This window comes from Salvelinus fontinalis, chromosome 26, assembly GCF_029448725.1.
Source record: "Salvelinus fontinalis isolate EN_2023a chromosome 26, ASM2944872v1, whole genome shotgun sequence".
In the NCBI taxonomy this organism is placed as follows: Eukaryota; Metazoa; Chordata; class Actinopteri; order Salmoniformes; family Salmonidae; genus Salvelinus; species Salvelinus fontinalis.
The window spans coordinates 34,355,326-34,376,394 of record NC_074690.1 but is presented as its reverse complement, the minus strand read 5'-3'; the positions used below and the strand labels follow the sequence as shown (position 1 = coordinate 34,376,394).

At 40.7% G+C, this 21,069-nt stretch overlaps 2 protein-coding genes across 2 annotated transcripts in view; one reads left to right on the top strand and one right to left on the bottom strand.

Moving 5' to 3' along the window:
- Positions 1-332: 332 nt before the first annotated feature.
- LOC129824165 (multiple myeloma tumor-associated protein 2 homolog) lies at positions 333-14,787 on the bottom strand. Its single transcript, XM_055883589.1, has 8 exons — positions 14,203-14,787; positions 11,212-11,365; positions 11,081-11,126; positions 10,698-10,780; positions 10,340-10,412; positions 5,272-5,360; positions 5,045-5,158; positions 333-999 (listed from the first exon to the last, which is right to left on the bottom strand). Exons 1-8 carry the CDS (start codon positions 14,297-14,299, stop codon positions 744-746), a joined length of 912 nt encoding a protein of 303 aa, XP_055739564.1. The 5' UTR covers positions 14,300-14,787; the 3' UTR covers positions 333-743.
- A 23-nt stretch (positions 14,788-14,810) lies between these two features.
- The window catches only part of LOC129824166 (guanylate kinase-like), a 37,899-nt gene continuing 31,640 nt past the window's right edge, over positions 14,811-21,069 (top strand). Inside the window, exon 1 of the mRNA XM_055883591.1 lies at positions 14,811-14,948. Within this exon, the coding sequence (XP_055739566.1) occupies positions 14,915-14,948 (34 nt within the window). The 5' untranslated portion in view covers positions 14,811-14,914. The remainder of the gene's footprint in view (positions 14,949-21,069) is intronic.

The following is a 21,069-nucleotide window of genomic DNA, read 5'->3' as shown; positions in this document are numbered from 1 at the left end:
CACTCCATTATGACCACTGGAGTGCATTCCAATGGTATCTCACCACAGCCAGGGAGGCAGGGAGCTGAACCTAGAACAGAATGGAGGGATGGGGACAAAGGAGTTCTGGCTTGATGGAGGAAAGAAAAGGAGCAAAGCTGCTGAGTAGTGCAGCAGGCACAGTGGGATGGAGAGGGGTATTGGAGACTATAAGCATTGGAATGAGAGGATTTTCAACATGACCAAGAGAGACAAACCAAATAGGAGGTGACAAACAGTTGTTGGCCCACATTTTTTTTTTTTTTTTTTTTTAAGCTGGTGGTGGTATGGGCAAGTGTGACACCAGAATGAAATATTTTGAACAGCAATAGTTTTTATTGACAGTAACTTAATTTCAGCACGAAGTACACATCTACTTATCTTGCTTTCAGTACTTAGTAGTCTCTGATTTACTTGCATGAATAGTGGCAAAATGTACTTCAATTTTGGTAGCTAGATCATAAAATACATTTGTGCTGGTTCAGAAAAAGATAACCAAGACACAAATTCAACAGATAAAAACGACGATCAGTTCCAACAAGGCCACAAGCCTGCGGGTGGTTTGAGGAGTAGCCTACAGATTGACACACTGTTCTCAAACACAGCCCACTGAGTCCAGTCCAGAGGTACATGAGGACAGTCCATAGACCAGTCAAGCTGCTCTGCTGTGGACTAGAGGGCTCCTCTCCCTCTGCGTGTGTCTGATTGTGGGGTTAGGGGGGAACTTAATCGTCCGAGTCTGTGTCATGGCGCCGCCTGTGGCTTTGTGTAGGAGCAGCAGGGGCTGCCTTGTGGCTAGCACGGTGACGGGGGACAGGGGACCCCCTGTCGGAGGAGTCTGTGTCATGCCTCTGCTGGCGTCGTTGGGAGGAGGAGGGGTGGCGCTCGCCCTTTGGCCCCCCCCTTGAATGGCTGTCATGGGGTCTGGCTCCAGTCTGACTGAGGCATGATGGATTATGATGATGGTGGTCCTTTCTGTGCCTGAGGAGTAACACACACACACACACACACACACACACACACACACACACACACACACACACACACACACACACACACACACACACACACACACAGAGTCAATGATTGGGACTAGTAGGTGGGGGTCGAAGTAAGCTGTTGTGAGAGCTGGCTGAGGGAGATAAAGCAGAGATACACTTAATGTTATGATACAAACCTTTACCTCATCTATGAGGATGATAACTATCTGGGTTCCATAAGAGAATAATAAGGCCTCCCCTGTCCCACCCCCCCAAAAAACAAGATAAGCATTACATGGGCTGGATGATGCATTCACTCAGTTCAAATCAACCCTACACCCATTTTAAAATTTCAAAAGACTACCTCTTCCTGTTGCTAAACATCCTAAGACACCTTGTTCATCATTGTCCTGTAGTACCACCTAATTAAGCAGCTGGACACATTAACGGACACATCCTTAGTAAGGGTAGCTACAACCTGTTCTATATTTCGACCAAGCATACAAAGTTTAATGGTTGACAGAACTTTTGAAGTTTGGCACAAAAACACAGCTTTTGAGATGGAACCAAAAACCAGCTCCACCTCCCCCTGCAACAGTGATTTAGCGCCCTCTAGTGCAAAGACTTGTCTTGTAGCATTATTAGGACTTGTGTCAAATCAAATTTTGTTGGTCACATACACATGGTTAGCAGATGTTAATGCGAGTGTAGCGAAATGCTTGTGCTTCTAGTTCCGACAGTGCAGTAATATCTAACAAGTAATCTAACAATTTCACAACAACTACCTTATACACACAAGTGTAAAGGAATAAATAAGAATATGTACATATAAATATATGGATGAGCGATGGCCGTGCGGCATAGGCAAGATGCAATATATGGTATAGAGTACAGTATATACATATGAGAAGAGTAATGTAGGGTATGTAAACATTATATAAAGTAGCATTGTTTAAGTGACTAGTGATACATTTATTACATCCAATTTTTAATTATTAAAAGTGGCTAGAGATTTGAGTCAGTATGTTGGCAGCAGCCACTCAATGTTAGTAATGGCTGTTTAACAGTCTGATGGCCTTGAGATAGAAGCTGTTTTTCAGTCTCTCGGTCCCAGCTTTGATGCACCTGTACTGACCTCGTCTTCTGGATGATAGCGGGGTGAACAGACAGTGGCTCGGGTGGTTGTTGTCCTTGATTATCTTTTTGGCCTTCCTGTGACATCGGGTGGTGTAGGTGTCCTGGAGGGCAGGTAGTTTGCCCCTGGTTATGCGTTGTGCAGACCTCACTACCCTCTGGAGAGCCTTACGGTTGTGGGCGGAGCAGTTGCCATACCAGGCAGTGATACAGCCCGACAGGATGCTCTCGATTGTGCATTTGTAAAGGTTTGTGAGTGTTTTTGGCGACAAGCCAAATTTCTTCAGCCTCCTGAGGTTGAAGAGGCGCTGTTGCGCCTTCTTCACCACGCTGTCTGTGTGGGTGGACCATTTCAGTTTGTCCGTGATGTGTACGCCGAGGAACTTAAAACTTTACACCTTCTCCACTAGTGTCCCGTCTATATGGATATGGGGGTGCTCCCTCTGATGTTTCCTGAAGTCCACGATCATCTCCATTGTTTTGTTGACGTTGAGTGTGAGGTTATTTTCCTGACACCACACTCCGAGGACCCTCACCTCCTCCCTGTAGGCCATCTCGTCGTTGTTGGTAATCAAGCCTACCACTGTAGTGTCGTCTGCAAACTTGATGATTGAGTTGGAGGCGTGCATGGCCACGCAGTCATGGGTGAACAGGGAGTACAGGAGAAGGTTTCGAACGCACGCTTGTGGGGCCCCAGTGTTGAGGATCAGCGGGGTGGAGATGTTTCCTACCCTCATCACCTGGGGGTAGCCCGTCAGAAAGTCCAGGACCCAGTTGCACAGGGCGGGGGTCGAGACCCAGAGTCTCGAGCTTAATGACGAGTTTTGAGGGTACTATGGTGTTAATTGCTGAGCTGTAATCGATGAACATCATTCTTACATAGGTATTCCTCTTGTCCAGATGGATTAGGGCAATGTGATTGTGTCGTCTGTGGACCTATTGGGGCGGTAAGCAAATTGGAGTAGGTCTAGGGTGTCAGGTAGGGTGGAGGTGATATGATCCTTGACTAGTCTCTCAAAGCACTTCATGAAGACGGAAGTGAGTGCTATGGGGCGATAGTCATTTAGCTCAGTTACCTTAGCTTTCTTTGGAACAGGAACAATGGTGGCCCTCTTGAAGCATGTGGGAACAGCAGACTGGGATAGGGATTGATTGAATATGTTTGTAAACACACCAGCCAGCTGGTCTGCACATGGTCTGAGGACGCTGCTAGGGATGCCGTGCAAGGGTTGCAAGGGTTAACACGTTTAAATGTTTTACTCACGTTGGCTGCGGTGAAGGACAGCTCGCCGGTTTTGGTAGCGGGCTTTGTCAGTGGCACTGTATTGTCCTCAAAGCGAGCAAAGAAGTTGTTTAGTTTGTCTGGAGCAAGACGTCGGTGTCCACAACGGGGCTGTTTTTTCCCCCTGTACTCCGTGATTGACTGTAGACCCTGCTACATACGTCTTGTGTCTGAGCCGTTGAATTGCGACTACTTTGTCTCTATGCTGATGCTTAGCTTGTTTGATTGCCTTGTGGAGGGAAAAGCTACACTGTTTGCATTCGGTCATGTTTCCGGTCGCCTTGCCATGATTAAAACCAGTGATTCACGCTTTCAGTTTTGCTCGAATGCTGCCATCAATACACGGTTTCTGGTTGGGGAAGGTTTTAAAAGTCACCGTGGGTATAACATCACATATGCACTTGCTAATAAACTCGCTCACAGAATCAGCGTATACATCAATGTTGTTGTCTGAGGCTATCCGGAACATATCCCAGTCCACGTGATCGTAGAAATTTTGAAGCGTGGAATCAGATTGGTCGGACCAGCGTTGAACAGACCTGAGCACGGGCGTTCCCTGTTTTAGTTTCTGTCTATAGGCTGGGAGCAGCAAAATGGAGTCGTGGTCAGATTTGCCGAAAGGAGGGTGAGGGAGGGCTTTGTATGCGTCGCGGAAGTTAGAGTAGCAATGATCCAGAATGCTGCCAGCCCGGGTCGGGCATTCGATATGCTGATAAAATTTAGGGAACCTTGTTTTCAGATTAGCTTTGTTAAAACCCCCAGCTACAATAAATGCAGCCTCAGGATATGTGGTTTCCAGTTTACATAGAGTCCAATGAAGTTCTTTCAGGGCCGTCGAGGTGTCTGCTTGGGGGGGGATATACACGGCTGCGATTATAATCGAAGAGAATTCACTTGGTAGATAATGCGGTCAGCATTTGATAGTAAGGAATTCTAGGTCAGGTGAACAAAAGGACTAGAGTTCCTGTATGTTGTTATGATCACACCACGACTCGTTAATCATTAGGCATACCCGCCCTTCTTACCAGAGATGTTTCTGTCAGCGCGAAGCGTGAAGAAACCGGGTGGCTGTACCGACTCTGATAACGTATCCCGAGTGAGCCATGTTTCCGTGAAACAGAGAATGTTACAATCTCTGAAAGGCAACCCTTGCTCGAATTTCATCTACCTTGTTGTCAAGAGACTGGACATTGGCGAGTAGTATACTCAGGAGCGGTGAGCGATGTGCACATCTACGGAGCCTGACCAGAAGACCGCTCCGTCTGCGGCGCAGTTGTTTTGGGTCGCCTACTGGGATCCGATCCATTGTCCTGGGTGGTGGTCCAAACAGAGGATCCGCTTCGGGAAAGTTGTATTCCTGGTCGTAATGTTTGTAAGTTGACATTGCTCTTATATCCAATAGTTCTTCCTGGCTGTATGTAATAAGACTTAAGATTTCCTGGGGTAACAGTGTAAGAAATAATACATTTAAAAAAACGAAATACTGCAGTTTCCTAAGAACGCGAGGCCACCATCTCTGTCGGCGCCATGTACTGTTCACAGTTTCTTGTGATAAATGTTGTATTATCATTAAAAAAAGGCATAATATGTACAAATAACCTGCAGGTTAAAAAGGCAGAAACATACTAACCTTTTACTGTCATTGTCTGAATCTGATGAGGAGGAAGAGTCTCTTCTCTGCCTTTTCTTCTTCTTTTCCTTTTTTTTTCTCTTTTCCTTTTTCTTCTTTTTGCTGCTCTCATGTCTATGATGGGAAAGTATAACGGACTATTATAAATTTTTTGTTTAGACAGTAATGGAAGAAATGTACCTCAGGGAATCGATTGTCAACACAATATGTGCTCAATAAGACGTTACCTTTGATCCATGTCCTGTTTCTCTGTGTTCTCAGACATCTTTCTGGCGGAGGCTTCCTGGCTTCCAGACTTCCCTTCTGTTTTATGGTGCTGTGAAAATAATGCTCTCCATTATGACCATAATCATATAACATTTCTATTACAGCATCAATTCTTAAGCTGTATAAATCATGTAGCTACACCAGTGGCGGCTCCTCAGAGGAACAAGGGGACCATCATACTCAGTGAATTTCATAAAAATGTAAAGTTATTCTTTTTAGATACAACTATAATAAATATATTAACGTCACCAAATAACTAATTAAAACACTGTTTTGCAATGAATGTCTATAGTAGCCTCAACAGCATCTTCTGGGATAGTTCAATAGTGTAGCCGGAGGACAGTTATTTTCCATCCTCCTCTGGGTACATTGATTTCATAACAAAACCTAGGAGGCTCATGGTTCTCACCCCCTTTCATAGACGTACACAGTTATGACAACTTCCGGACGATGTCCTCCAACCTATCAGAGCGCTTGCAGCATAAACTGACATGTCTATCCAATCAAAGGATCAGAGAATTAATCCAATACTCAAAGCATAAGCTACAGCTAGCTACCACTTTAAACAATGGATGAGCTTTTCTTAGTAATCTACTTGAGAACCATTTAGGGTTCAAGTAAAAATTTCGCTTTTATATTTAATAAACTCAACCCATCCAATTCATATTCATTATATAGACAGGCACGCTTTATTTTGTCTGGTTTAGCATCCCAGATAAAGCAAAATATTTTTGGTCATATGATTTGAAAAAACGAATCATCAGGAGTAGGCAGTGCCATAAGAACGTGAGTAAACAGATTTGACTATGGAGTTAATCAGGGCAATTTTCCCATAAATAGACAGGTATTTACCTCTCCACGGCTGCAAGATCTTGTCTATTTTTACAAGTTTTCTATTGAAATTCATTTATATATTTTGTGATATAAATACCAAGGATGTCTACTTCACCGTCAGCCCATTTTATAGGTAAACTGCAGGGTAATGTAAAAGTTGTCTTTTTTTAAAGATCCAATACGTATTATTGTACACTTATCATAATGAACTTTTCTGGACTAAAACCTATCTAGATCTTCAATGAGACATTGCAGGGATCTAGCTTGCGGACTTAATATAAAACTTGAGTCATCGGTATACATGGACACCTTTGTTTTTAAACCTTGGATTTCTTATCCTCAATGTTGTCATTGGATCTAATTTTAATAGCTAGCATTTAGATGGCCATAGCGAATAGATATGGTGACAGCGGACACCCTTGTTTAACTCCTCTTGACAATTCCAAACTGAGAAGTAGCCGTTATTTACTATTTTACACCAGGGGTTGCTATACATTACTTTGACACATTTTTATAAGAGAATCACTGAAATTGAAGGAAAAAAACTGGCATTTATTTTAAAAATCCAGTCTTACTTTATCAAAAGCCTTTTCAAAATCCGCTATAAATACCAGGCCTGGCTTCTTAGAGGTTTCATAATGTTCTATTATTTCTAGTAGTTGTCGTATATTATCTCCAATGTATCGTCCATGTAAAAAACCCTGATCAGGATGAACAATACCTGGTAAAACCCTTTTAATTCTGAGTGCTATGCATTTCACTAGTATTTTTGCATCACAAAATTGAAGTGTAAGGGGCCTCCATTTTGTTTTAGATAGACAGTCTTTAAACTTGTTTGAATAATAGTGAAATCAGACCATCCTACTGAGTACCTGACAGACTACCATTTCTATAGGAGTAGTTAAAACAAGCTAACAATGGAGTTGAGTATATAAAAAAAGGCTCAATATACTTACACCGGTATGCCATCAAGCCCTGGGGATTTTCCAGACTGAAACGATTTAATAGCCTCAAAGTTCTCTGTAATTTGGCCTTTGCACTGATCTTTCTGTACATTTGTTCATTTTCAAATGTTTATATTATTTGGAAAGAATTCCTAACCGTAATCTTCATTCAGTGGGAGAGGATGAGATGGAAAAGAGAACATCTGCTTAAAATGTTTAGCTTCCCCTTTTAAAACATCATTCGGAGAATCATAGATGACTCCGTCTTTGTAACGAGTTTCTGCAAATTATTTTTGTTAGCGTTCCTGTGTTGGAGATTCAGGAAGAATTTTGTGCATTTTTTGACATATTCCATCCAATTTGCTTTATTTTTGTAATAGATTACACTAGATCGTTCTTGAATAAGTTCAAGTTCTTTTTCCTCTAACTTATTTTGTATCTCTGTAGTATTTTATTGCCATCTACCTGTAGTATTAGTTCATGTATTTCCCTTGTTAGTCTTGTCTCGTTAGCCAGAAACTGCTTTTTTATTATTGATGAATATTGAATTGACTGACCTTTCTTTGAAGGTACATTTAAAAGGTATCCCAAACAACAAGTGGATTTGCTGTTCCTATATTATACTGGAAAAATTCTGTTATAAATTATTTTGTCTTAGTTAAAAATAAGTTGCCCTCCAGTAAACGTTGATTAAATTTCCGATATACCCGTCCACATGGAAATTCTATAAGAGCTATGTGAAGGCCAATTAGATGATGATCCGATCGCATTCTGTCTCCTATTAAAACTTTTTTAACCTTTGATGCAAGAGAAAAAGAGACAAGAAAGTAGTCAAGACGACTAGCTTGATTAAGTCTCCTCCATGTATATCTCACTAGGTCTGGGTTTTTTATTCTCCAAAAATCCACTATTTCTAATGTGTCCATAATATTTGCGATTTCCTTTATGGTCCATTGAGGAACTTAACACTGTGTTATAGTCTCCTACCATAATTATTTGATAATTTGTTGCCTATAAGTTCAATAAATTGGTATAAATATTTTCGAAGAAGTATGGATCATTCTGATTTTTACCATATAAATTAATAAGCCAAATCCCTTTTTCGTCCACTTTCATATTAAAAAAGATCCACCTTCCTTGCGAATCATTCCTAACTATTTGCACATCCATTTTTGTTAAATTAATATCATCACACCTTTTGAGTTCCTTTGTCCGTGACAGAAAATTATTTCACCACCCCATTCTTTTTCCCACACAACTTAATCTAAGGATGTAGAGTGAGTTTCCTGTAAACAGTATGTTATATTCCTTTTCTTTTAGCCACATAAAGACTGATCTCTTTTTAATACTCTGCTAAACCGTTACAATTACAACTGGCTATACTTATTTCACCCTTACCATAACTAGATACTATTCTCAGTGTAAATTGACCATAATTAATGCTTGTACTGCCATCAGAGGTATTATGATGGTCAAAACTAGAGCTTTCAAATGTCTGATATTTAGAATTTAAAAAATTGGTTTTAGCAATATATGTTTTATGCCCTTGTCTGTTTGCCTGTGAGCCCATGCCACCGATGTTAGAAAATTGAGACAAGATATGTGTGTAGTATATCTGAGTAAGTTGATGTGTATGATAATGGATGTGATTTAGTGAGTGTGTACGATGTCTGTATAAGAGTAAGACTATAATGTGTGATGTCCAAATAAATAATAACGTGGCCAATTTGCATGGTTGAGTGTCTATGTGTTTAACATGTAGTGCGTATAGCCTTAATATTCATGATGATAATTGTAATCCATATTGTATCACCATCATAGTTACATCATACCTTTAACATCATTGAAAAACACATCCCAGCATTTCCACATGATCATGAGAGACCTTGCATTACTAGACAGCTTCACTACAGTACAAATGTATCCCATTCAATGTTATTATTCCCCAATGTCCCTAATCTGATATCTTCCCCTTGCTTGTTGTAAACATGTAGAAAAAGACAAAAAGATAAAAAAGAAACATTCAATTATAGAACAGTTCTTGACAATCGAGAGAGGTGAGAGGGAGAAAAGAGAGAAAGAGAAGATAGCGAGATCAAGTGTATATGTGTATGTATTAGTCCGTATGTGTAAGTGAACATGTAATTGAATACATGTATGTTCATATCCACTTCAGTGTTCAGATATTTTTACAGTTCCCATAACGTTACTTTCTTTTTTTTTGTAACCTGAAGTCCCTGTAGAATTTAGTACAGCCATGGTGTTATGGAGCTGTCTCGGGAATAGCTGTCCATCTATAAAGCGTTTGTCCACAATGAGAAAGGCACGCTTACCCCTCTCCCTCTGTTGCCTCTGTACAGGATAGTCTCTTGAGACGTTTGTTTATCTCCTGTGGAAATTGGTCATTGAGACTGAATTTGGTCTCTTTGAGGCCCCTTCCCCTGCTTTTGATCAGCTCCAATTGTTGGTGGTGTTCAAATTCTGCAATGATCGGTCGGGTACCTTTGGTCTTGTTGCGCCGAGCTCCAAGTCTGTGTACACGGTGGAAAGCCACCTTATTTAGTCTCTAGAGGAAGTTTCAAGGTGGATTGCATGAATTCTCTGATCATGCCTTCTGGATTATTGGATGCGTCCTCAGGAATCTCAGAAAATATTAGATTTTCATGCATGCTACACCTTTGTATGTCTAGCTCCTTCCCTGAGTAGACAATCCATTTTAGAATCATGGATTTCTTAAATGGAAGCAAGCGGAACGAAATGGGATGGACCTACCTGAATTTGACCAATAGAAACTAATCTTAGTTGCAAAACTGAACATTTTGCAACTGTTTGGACAAATGATTACGCCCCAGATCAGCTAGATGCAGGCTAGGTATTGAATGTCTGTCTGTCACTGTCACCTTGAATACACCAATTTGTCTCTCAAACTTTCATTTGTAGGCTAGTTTGTAACAACCTCATTATGAATATAGGGCAAATTTAAGTATTATGTAGTAGCCTAAACCTATCGATGATACTTTGTGCCGGGTGAATGGAATATGATTGACAGTCATTCAATATGCTGTAATAGAAATACGGTCATGCTCATCAAAAAAAAAAAAGAAGTGTCCTCCCTGATCTTAAATGCCACTGGGCTACAAATGTGTAGCTAACACACATGGATTAACACACCAACATGTTGTTGTGTACTATACTGGATAGCTAAACTGAGTTTGAATGTTCTACACAGAGAGCATGAAAATAAACTTACTGTGAAGACTGACAAGCCAATTTTGGCAGCTTCCTTCTCCTTTTGGGAGAACACCATTTTCCGTGACGTTGCACTGATGACAGAAAACATATGAATAATTACTCAACTAGTACACTCCAATCCAATATGGCAAGCACTTTTTTTCTCCATTTGGAATTTTAAGGGGATACTCAGCCATGGACTACAAAAATAGATTCTAAAGAGCGATAATGCTTAGAAAATAAACATCTCTAAACTGAGGATACATAAACAACTCAAGAGCCATAGTGGCCCCAAAACCATTAATCTCTTGTTGGTGAAATCGCCTACTGTAATACAGAATCAGAGCCTAACATTTTTGCAAATAGCAGTCAGTTACCCAGAGCTTCCAAGGCCTGAGACTCTATCCACATCTCTGTCCTCAGCTTCCACATCCTCCCTCCTGCACACATCTGCAAGGTCCTGTTGGGAACATTGCAATTGGAATTAAAGCAATCATGTTCTCATCCCTAAAATGTATGATCAAATTTGATTGGAAATGGATTATGCTTGCTACTTGGGATCTGGTCTAGTTACTGTAAATCACTGTGACAACTGCAAAAAAAAACATCTAAATAAATGTGATTTATTGAAACGTTATCTTCCCTGTTCTAATGCAGTTGTGACATTATAAAACAAAGACATGTTTGTGATCCAAAACATACAATCTAGCACATAATACAAATGTGTCTCAAAAACACTATGAAGGAAAAAAAGAAGCACCTCTTTGGTCAGGCCAGTTGGTTGTCTCTTTATATTCTTGTGGCCTCTGAAAACACAGAATAAGACATTAGCTTTACATTTTATTCTAATATTTCTGTAAGGTTCTTATTTTTGTGTGATGTTCCTCTTACAGGGCAGCCATCAGTGCCTCTTGCTCTGCTGCTTTCACAGTGGCAAGCTCCTCTTCTCTTGACATAGGCTTGACAACGCCTTTTTTGTCTTTGGCATACCACGTCAGATCTTTGCCTTTCTGCCATCGCCCCACTGGTGCCATAAGAGAGTTCCCTGGGGATGATACAATAACAGAGATGTAACTATACTTAAAATGCAAGCATGCATGCCCAAATCAAATCAAAGTTTATTTGTTACATGCGCCGAATACAAAGGGTAGACCTTACAGTAAAATGCTTACTTACAGGCTCTAACCAATAGTGCAAAAAAGGTATTAGGTGAACAATAGGTAAGTAAAATAACAAAAACAACAGTAAAAAGACAGTGAAAAATAACAGTAGCAAGGCTATATACAGTAGCGAGGCTATAAAAGTAGCGAGGCTAAATACAGACACCGGTTAGTCGGGCTGATTGAGGTAGTATGTACATGTAGATATGGTTAAAGTGACATGGCTTTAATAATTAAGTTATACGTGAAGTTTAATTATGTTTGATTTTCCAAACACAGAAGTGATTATCATAACTATTCTTACTGAGGATGATATCTAAAAATCAAAGATTTTGCAACAGGCTGCAGTGTTGTAAAATCTTAGAAAAATAGTTATCGTGACCAGTGTATTAATTTGGAGAACATCTCAAAATTGTACAGCGTTTCAGGTCAGTCAATTCATACATATATACATGCATACCTTACACACACATACATACATGGTCAGAAGTATGTGGACACCTGTTCGTCAAACTTCTCATTCCAAAATCATGGACATTAATATAGAGATGGTCCCCCCTTTGTTGCTATAACAGCCTCCACTCTTCTGGGAAGGCTTTCCACTAGATGTTGGAACAAACCTGCAGGGACTTCCATAAAGCCACAAGAGAATTAGTGAGGTCGGGGACTTATGTTGGGCGATTAGGCCTGGCTCACAGTCAGTGTTGCAAATCATCCCAAAGGTGGTCGATGGGGTTGAGGTCAGGGCTGTGTGCAGGCCAGTCAAGTTCTTCCACACTGATCTCAACAAACCATTTATGTATGGACCTTGCTTTGTGCATGGGGGCATTGTCATACTGAAACAGGAAAGGGCTTTCCCCAAACTGTTTCCACGAAGTTGGAAGCACAGAATCGTCTAGAATGACATATGTTGTTGCGTTAAGATTTCCCTTCACTGAAACAATGGGGTCTAGCCAAACCATGAAAAACAGCCCAAGACCATCATTCCTCCTCCACCAAACTTTACAGTTGACACTATGCATTGGTGCAGGCTAGCATTCTCCTGACATCCGCCAAACCCAAATGTGTCCGTTGGACGGCCAGATGATGAAGCGTGATTCATCACTCCAAGGAAATGTGTTTCCACTGCTCCAGAGTTCAATGGCGGCGAGCTTTACACCACTCCTGTCGACGCTTGGCATTGCGCATGGTGATCTTAGGCTTGCATGCGGCTGCTCAGCCATGGAAACCCATTTCATGAAGCTCCCGAACAGTTCTTGTGCTGAACATTCTTCCAGAGGCAACGTCAGTTTGGAACTCGGTAGTGAGTGTTGCAACCAAGGACAGACGATTTTTACTCGCTTCAGCGGTCCTGTTCTGTGAGCTTGTGTGGCCTACCACTTCGCGGCTGTGCCGTTGTTGCTCCTAGACATATCCACTTCACAATAACAGCACTAGCAGGGCAGACATTTGATGAACTGACTTGTTGAAAAGGTGGCATCCTATGACGGTGCAAAGTTGAAAGTCACTGAGCTTTTCAGTACAGGCCATTCTACTGCCAACATTTGTCTATGGAGATTGCATAGCTGGGTGCTCGATTTCAGGTGTGGCTGAAATAGCCGAATCCACTCATTTGAAGGACTGTCCACATACTTTTGGCCATGTACACTGAACAAAAATATAAACAGAACATGTAAAGTGTTGGTGCCATGCTTCTTGAGCTGAAATAAAAGATCCCAAAAATGTTCAATATGCACAAAAACGTATTTCTCTCAAATGCTGTGTACAAATTTGTTTACAACCCTGTTCGTGAGCACTTGTCCTTTGCCAAGATAATCCATCCACCTGACAGATACGGCATATCAAGAAGCTGATTAAACAGCGTGATCATTACACAGGTGCACTAAAATGGCCACTAAAATGTGCAGTTTTGACATACAACACAATGCCACCGATGGCTCAAGTTTTGAGGGAGTGTGCAATTGGCATGCTGACTGCCCACCATAACTGTTGCCAGATAATTGAATGTTAATTATTCAACCATAAACTGCCTCCAACACGTTTCAGAAAATGTGGCAGTGAAGAAATCCTGAGGCCCATTCTTTTAAGGTACTGTATCTGACCAACAGATGCATATTTGTATTCCCAGCCATGTGCAATCCATAGATTAAGGCCTAATGAGTTTATTTAATTTGAATGATTTTCTCATATGAACTAACTCAGTAAAATCAATGAAATTGTTGCGTTTATATTTCAGTATAGTGTGTATTTATGGTTACTTCATCTCATAGCAAGCTATATATGTGCGCCTACTAGCTACGTAGCTGGCAGCATCACATTCCCTGACCAACTGCAGTAGAGTGTGCGTGCCGCTCCATGGACCTTGCCAGTATTAAATAATGGGGTCAGCTGTGCGCGTTTGACTTTCTCAAGTTCGACATAACTAGGTTTACCAAAAGTAGGTTTCAGGCAGATACTGAGTTACTCACAAGCAATGTAATGAGGGACTACAATAAGGAAAAAGGTAAGAACGTGGCATTGAGAAATGTTTACAAGGTAACGTTACTATTGTTAGTTACATGATTGATTATACATTGACACTTACACGCATCTAACTAGTATATAAAATTGACCGATTTAACAGTTGGCTAGTAATTCGCAAGGCGAATATAGTTAACTTGACAGCTACTGAAGCACCGCACTGTCGTTGACGATGGGTGGATGCCCATTTTACTCCACTTACCGAGGTAGTTTTCCCTGTGTTTATCGCCTTTCACATCGTCCCAGTTGAACTGGTCTTGCCCTCCCCTTACACCCCCAGATCTCGAGGCACCAAACATTATTTCAGAGTTTTAATAAAGCTAAACGATGAAAGGCTTGTTTACACGTGCGCGCTAGGCCCTGTATTGATCTGCATCCAGGGAGTTTCCTTCTGACTGTCCTGCCAGGTTGGTTCTCTTCCACGTTCGCCTCGGGCGAGAAAGCTAGCACTTGGATTATATAGCAAGCTAACGTTAGAAGCACGTTGAGTAGCCTTTAGTATAAGAAATTTAGCTAGCTAAACTTTTGAAAAACAAAGTACACAACACCGTTGCAAACTGCTTTGTTTCTCTGGCGTTTGCACGATCAGTATGCGCGCAGATGGCTAATTTAGCTGGGGGCGTTCATTACGCACAGTTCGCAATGCAAAATCTGCTACCACTGTAAAACACGTTTATCACACAATTCTATTATTTTTCTATGTCAGCTTTAAACATTGATTTGGTTGTAGATTGCCAGACGAGCTGTGGAAGTCTATGTATAGCATGCGGTCTAAACGCTCACGAATTACTCGTTTATTTGGCTCGTGATGATGACGTCAAACTCAATCTGTAATGGCTCTCACACAAGGTAGACATAATATGGAGAAGACGCCTTGGAGACATTATTGAGATCTTGGACCGCAGTCATTGCAGATGTATATGAGGTATTTCTTCAGGCTCTTCTCAGGTAGGATGATATACTATTTTGACCGCTAGTTTATAAAAGGTGTCATTAGCCCTGCTGTTTCCCTCTCATCACTGAAGAAGCTAGCTAGCCAGTCTGTCACACAGGCCATACACATTGGTCAATCCGTGTTCCATTTGACAGAAGTTGATGTTTGCGTTCTAATTCTTAAATTTAAAAAAGTCTTGTTTACGTAATCATCTACCCTCTCCCACACAGCTATTAGAAGTCCAACCTGCTATAGGCACCACTTAATATTATAAGTGGTGCCTAAATTAGGTGTCATCGTTTTGACACCTATTTTTATTATAGGGGACAATATGCTTTTGTCTGCTTTATTGTTGAATGGGGAAAAAAGTGCCTTATTTTAACTGCATAAAATATGGATTCTAGGACCTTCTCATGCAATATGGTTTTTAGATTATTGTCAGGGGTGAAAATAAGATGGAACGGTTTGGTATGAAGTATCAGCAAGAGCAATAGTGGGGGTATGCAGTCTACAGTTCTCTTGGAATCTATTTGACTATTTATCATTACCGCATGTAAGTCACACGAAAAATTCACAAATAGATGTGGAATACGCTCCAAAATGTGGGGTGGTTCAATGGTAACATAGACATTTTGCCAAGGCAGAGATAAGTGCGTGGACAGCAGTGTACGCATCAATTCAGGTTGCAAAACTTGTTTAGGCCTAATGAAAGAGTGAAATACTATAGGAAATGTGTTTTATCGTTTTCACATCTTTTCAGTTCCTTAACCGGTCAAACTGATGTCATATGGAAATCTCCCTGGTCCCTAAATGCCCTCGCTCCGTGAGTGAAGAGGAAATGAAATCACTTTTCCCAAGTCAACTAGATTGTTGATGATGCATTGATAATTCTATCGATTTATGACATTCTGGTGAGCAAGGCTTTATTTTGTATTCTAGACCAGGGTTTCCCTAACTCGGTCCTGGGGCCCCCACTGGGTGCATGTGCTAGGGCAAAAAAAACTAAACACAGCTGATTCAAATAACCGTCTCATCATCAAGCTTTGAGTATTATAGTCAGCTGTGTAGTGTAAGGGGTCATGTTAGGAGTTCAGAAATTTGCGTTTTCAAAATGCAGACCTTCATTTGAAACCACTTCACATGCATTTTTTCCTTAACAGAAAATACATTTGTGCAACACGTTCGGCAGAAAATAGCTACATTTTCATGAAAACCAAATAACGTTGCACTTGTTAACGGCCACAGCCAAGTAAATGAGCTTACAATGAAAAAGCAATGTATTTTTTGCATTGCCATATTTCTAATGTTTATCATAGATAGAGTGTAGCCAACTACATTTCCTAAGTTAATTTTACCAGAGAAACACTGAGAAAAGTAGCTACATATCAGTCAGTGCCGTCTGATGGTAGAATGCCAGTTTGTGATTTCTCATCCAAGTGGAGAAGTATAACTGAAGCACAACATTAGTCTGGTTCTGAGCAGAAATGACAATAAGAAACATTTTTTTGATCTGCGTTTATAAAACGCAGCAAGATATCGTATGCCTCTTTTTTTCTGCGTGAAAAACGCAGAATTCTGCATTAACGTGACTCCCGGGGGCCCCAGGACCGAGTTTGGAAAAACCTGTTGAGCATCAAGTAATGACAACAGATAAGCTGAATATATCTAATTATAGACAAGTTGATTAAAATAAATGCCTACCAAATGTCATACATTATAAGCAGAAACAAATCTAAATGAGGCTTAAACTATTCCACCCCCTGAAATGCCGCTGTCCCTGAGTAATGTGTGCAGGTAGTCTACATGAGCCTTATGAAGTAACTGTTTGACTATCAGATGAAAACATCATGACTGGTTGTGTTTGACACATTAAAAGGTAGGCTAATACATTTTAAAAGTTAAACAACAAATCTTGACCATTAAGCCCATAGGGATCCTATTAAATTAATAGGGATTCTATATGTAATTCTATTATTAGGCCCATAAAATGTTTAAATAAAAGCACGTGCACACATAGGAAGTCCATGTACTGGGAAGAAATTAAAATACTTTCACCCCTGATTTTAAAGTTAAGCATATCCTCTGTGGTGGAATTATTCTAATCAAATGAGACTTGGATTTCTTCAAAACAATTTAACTTTATTTATTACTGCAGTAATGGCATGTTAACAGTCACCCAATGGTGTAGACTTCAGGTCCAAATAAACAGGGTTAGGTTACAACTGTATAGTGTTCCTGAGTCCTTGTGACGAAGAACAGATATAGAAATTATACGAAAGGTACATTGTGATCTCATGCAACAAACATCAAGATTTACATGCCGCCAAATATCTGCCTCTAGTTAATTTACTGCTTTTTTTTTATACAGAAATACTAATGTAACCTAGGACACTAGGTCATTCCCTCAAATGATTAAGTCCAGTGTTAACCTTCCATATGGAATAAATAAACTGGAGATTGGGTCTCCCTGGCACCGACAGACAGGCACACACACTAATCATAGAATGGAATGCAGTCTTTAGGTTACCACCAAGCCATCGTAAATCTACTGTCAGCGTTAACAGACTCATGATAGTTCTAAGAACCCAATTCTGTTTGCTCTCAGAAAAACAGACAGTGTGAATGTACTAATATAGGAATACGTTCTAATATAAAAGTAATGTGATTAACATTATTGTTGTAATTCTACGACACCTCCCTTTTTTGGGGGGGGCGGCAGGTAGGCTAGTGGTTAGAGCGTTGGGCCAGTAACCAAAAGGTTGCTGGATCGAATCACCGAGCTGACAAGGTAAAAATATGTCGTTCTGCCCCTGAAGGCAGTTAACACGCTGTTCCCTGGTAAACCGCCATTGTAAATAAGAATTTGACTTTCACTGACATGCCTAGTTAAATAAAGGTTAAATGTATAGATTCCACGTGTGTAGGCTATCTTACATGGCTGAACACTTTGTTCATATTGCTGACTGCATTAACTACTAATCAGTAGTAGCCTAATGAAATTTAAGAGCCAACTGATTTTACATGACGAAAGTTCACTATCTGGCAAGGACCGATCACATGCTGTGGAACAGCATAGAAGGAGCAACTGTCTTAGTAAACCTAATGCCAAATCTGTAATGGCATGCAGACAGTTTCCTGTAACCTTTTGAATTAGCTTTATCGCATGCCTGTAGTCAACTCCAATTTGTAAGTCGCTCTGGATAAGAGCGTCTGCTAAATGACTTAAATGTAAATGTAACTCACATGCACCCCTTGTTTTCTGTCACATTTGAAAAGTGGTGTTACGGAAATCTTATAGGCTCATCCTATGTATGGTGACGTTGTAGACCCAATTCTTTTGGAATGTGTTAGCGATGCACAGATATGAAATTTTTGGCCGATAAATGATATTTTCCTTGCCCCCCCCACAAAAAAAACTATAACAATAACCGATTGTTTTTAACATTTGTGGCCTTTTAAGCATTCTAGTACAGTTAAATAGTTGAAACACACACACTGACCAAAAAGTTATTGTTGGCATTTACGTATGTCCCCATTACCAGTAAAACAGAATCAAAACAAAACATTTCTTTCACTTACTTGCTGTGCTGTTTCATTCATTTGTTCAGTCGTTTCATTCTCAACCGGGATTTCATCATACATGTCAAGCAGTGAAGTTTCAGCTCTGTCTGTCCGTGGCCTCTCTTCCTCGGTGCGCACTGTCACTGTGTCCGTTTCCATCTTGTCCAGCTGTGTCTAACATTTCACGTAAACCCTGTTTCTTGTCTGCATCAAAGTAGCGGTCCTTGTACCTAGCATCGAGCATGGTGGCAACACAGTAGAGGCTCAGAGAGAATGCCACTGAATCGCTTGTTCACAGCCTCGAGTACTTTTGCAAGTTTTAACCCCACGGTCTGTCGGCAGTTTTGTTGAAGGCGTTTCAATGCCATGACAGAGGGTATCGTGTCTGCTGCAGACGCAGTTGATTAGCTTATTTCTTGAGTCAGTTGTTCAAATGGCGCTAGGAGTGTGTTCATGTTCTCAAATGCCATTGCAATGGCAGCAGCGGTATGAAAACCAGCACATTCTTGAGCATGCAATACGGCTTTCCTCAGTACGAAGTCCTCGTCGACCCACTGTGCTGTCAGACTCAGCATGCTCATGGGGCTGACATCGCTGGTCCGAATGTCAGTCGTAAAGCTAATAGCAGTGACGTCCATAGCAAGTAGCTCATAGATGTGCGTTTCAACAATGTGTAACTCCAGTAGGGCAGCATCTGAAAAATAGCGTCTACTTGGCAGTGTGTACCGGGGCTCGAGGTGCTCGACCAGTCGGCAAAAGCCAACATCATCCACAACAGAGAATGGTTGATTGTCAAGGGCAATGAATACCATTATCTTGGCGTTAGTGGATTTTGCCTTAGTTGTCTCGCTGAAATATTCTTACTCTTTCAAGTGACGTGAACTTGTTTAGTTGTTGGAAGTGTGTGCTAAGTATTTTTTTGCTTTTGTTCTGTGTAGCGCTGTCTTTTTTTTGTGGCGTCATGACGTCATCTACCTACTTTATATAGGTATGCACGTCAGCTTTGATATCAGTTTTGCACATCGGCGTTTAACTAGACATCATGCCGACGTTGGCATTTTTAGGTAATGTCGGCCGATTCCGATATGCCTACCAATTTATCGTGGATCCATAGAATGTGTTAAAGATTATTTTCATAACTTGTCACCTTCTTTGGAAATTCACAATTTCTGGCTGGTATTCTGATTGTAAGTAAGAAAAAGCTAGATTTATATGGATGGCCAATGTTGCGGTTACTTTATTAGGCATGACATTAACAATATGGTTTATATCCAGTCTGTCACAACAACATATGGACAGAAAATAGTGTGACTCTACATCCCAGAGTTAAGCCCATTACTCTGATTCTGGCATTGAAAGGAGCTGTCCATTTGTTTGTGGTTTAAATATTGAAGAGGTGGTGGAGAATGAATGAATGCCTGTCACCTGCAGTTGTCAGGAAAAACCTTGGTGCATGGATTTTTTTCTCGCAGGGGGTGACCCGAGGATTGGGTTAAGCTGAAGCTGGGTTTCTCAGGTCTGATTAGCCTATTACAAGAGATTTTTTTTTTTTTAAGTATGGAAATTAGCTTATGGATTCATAGGCTACATGGCTATTATTACAAACTCCTTTTTCTGCAGATATCTCTAGTTCCTCTTAAATTAGCATCTATATATTTATGCGGAGGAGGCAGCACTATAGCTAAATATGACACGTCATCCGCATCGAGTGTTATTTTTGTGTATCTACCCTAACCCACTGACTGTTCAGCAAGTAGCCTATAGACTAGCAATGTGTAGATGGCATGGTTGTTTAAGAGTGAGATGCAATATGCCTATTTTGTGGAATGAATAGGCCTTTATTTAGTAATTTATGAGATATCGGCTAGGTCTTCATATGTTTGCAATGTTTAGCCAGCAGCATACCACCCTGCATACCACTGCTGGCTTGCTTCTGAAGCTAAGCAGGGTTGGTCCTGGTCAGTCCCTGGATGGGAGACCAGATGCTGCTGGAAGTGGTGTTGGAGGGCCAGTAGGAGGCACTCTTTCCTCTGGTCTAAAAAAAATATCCCAATGCCCCAGGGCAGTGATTGGGGACACTGCCCTGTGTAGGGTGCCGTCTTTCGGATGGGACGTTAAACGGGTGTCCTGACTCTCTGAGGTCATTAAAGATTAAAGATCCCATGGCACTTATTGTAAGAGTAGGGGTGTTAATGTTTTTTTCTCCCCTTTCCCTTTCTCCCCTTGATTTCATACAGTAGAGACAGAAAACAGGCCTAGTCAGTCATGCTGTCATTTTTCCGAATGGAAAGCTTTGCCTATAGGCAAAATAAAGAGTTAATTGTTTAAGGGTGATGTGTTTTTATTTTGTTCTTACATGTAAAGATACAGAAACCGTTACCGTGGTCCACAAACTGTGATGCATACCGAACTGTGGGCCCATTGCATCCCATATATATATATATATATATATATATATATATATATATATATATATATATATATATATATATATATATATATATATATACTGCTCAAAAAAAATAAAGGGAACACTAAAATAACACATCCTAGATCTGAATGAATTAAATATTC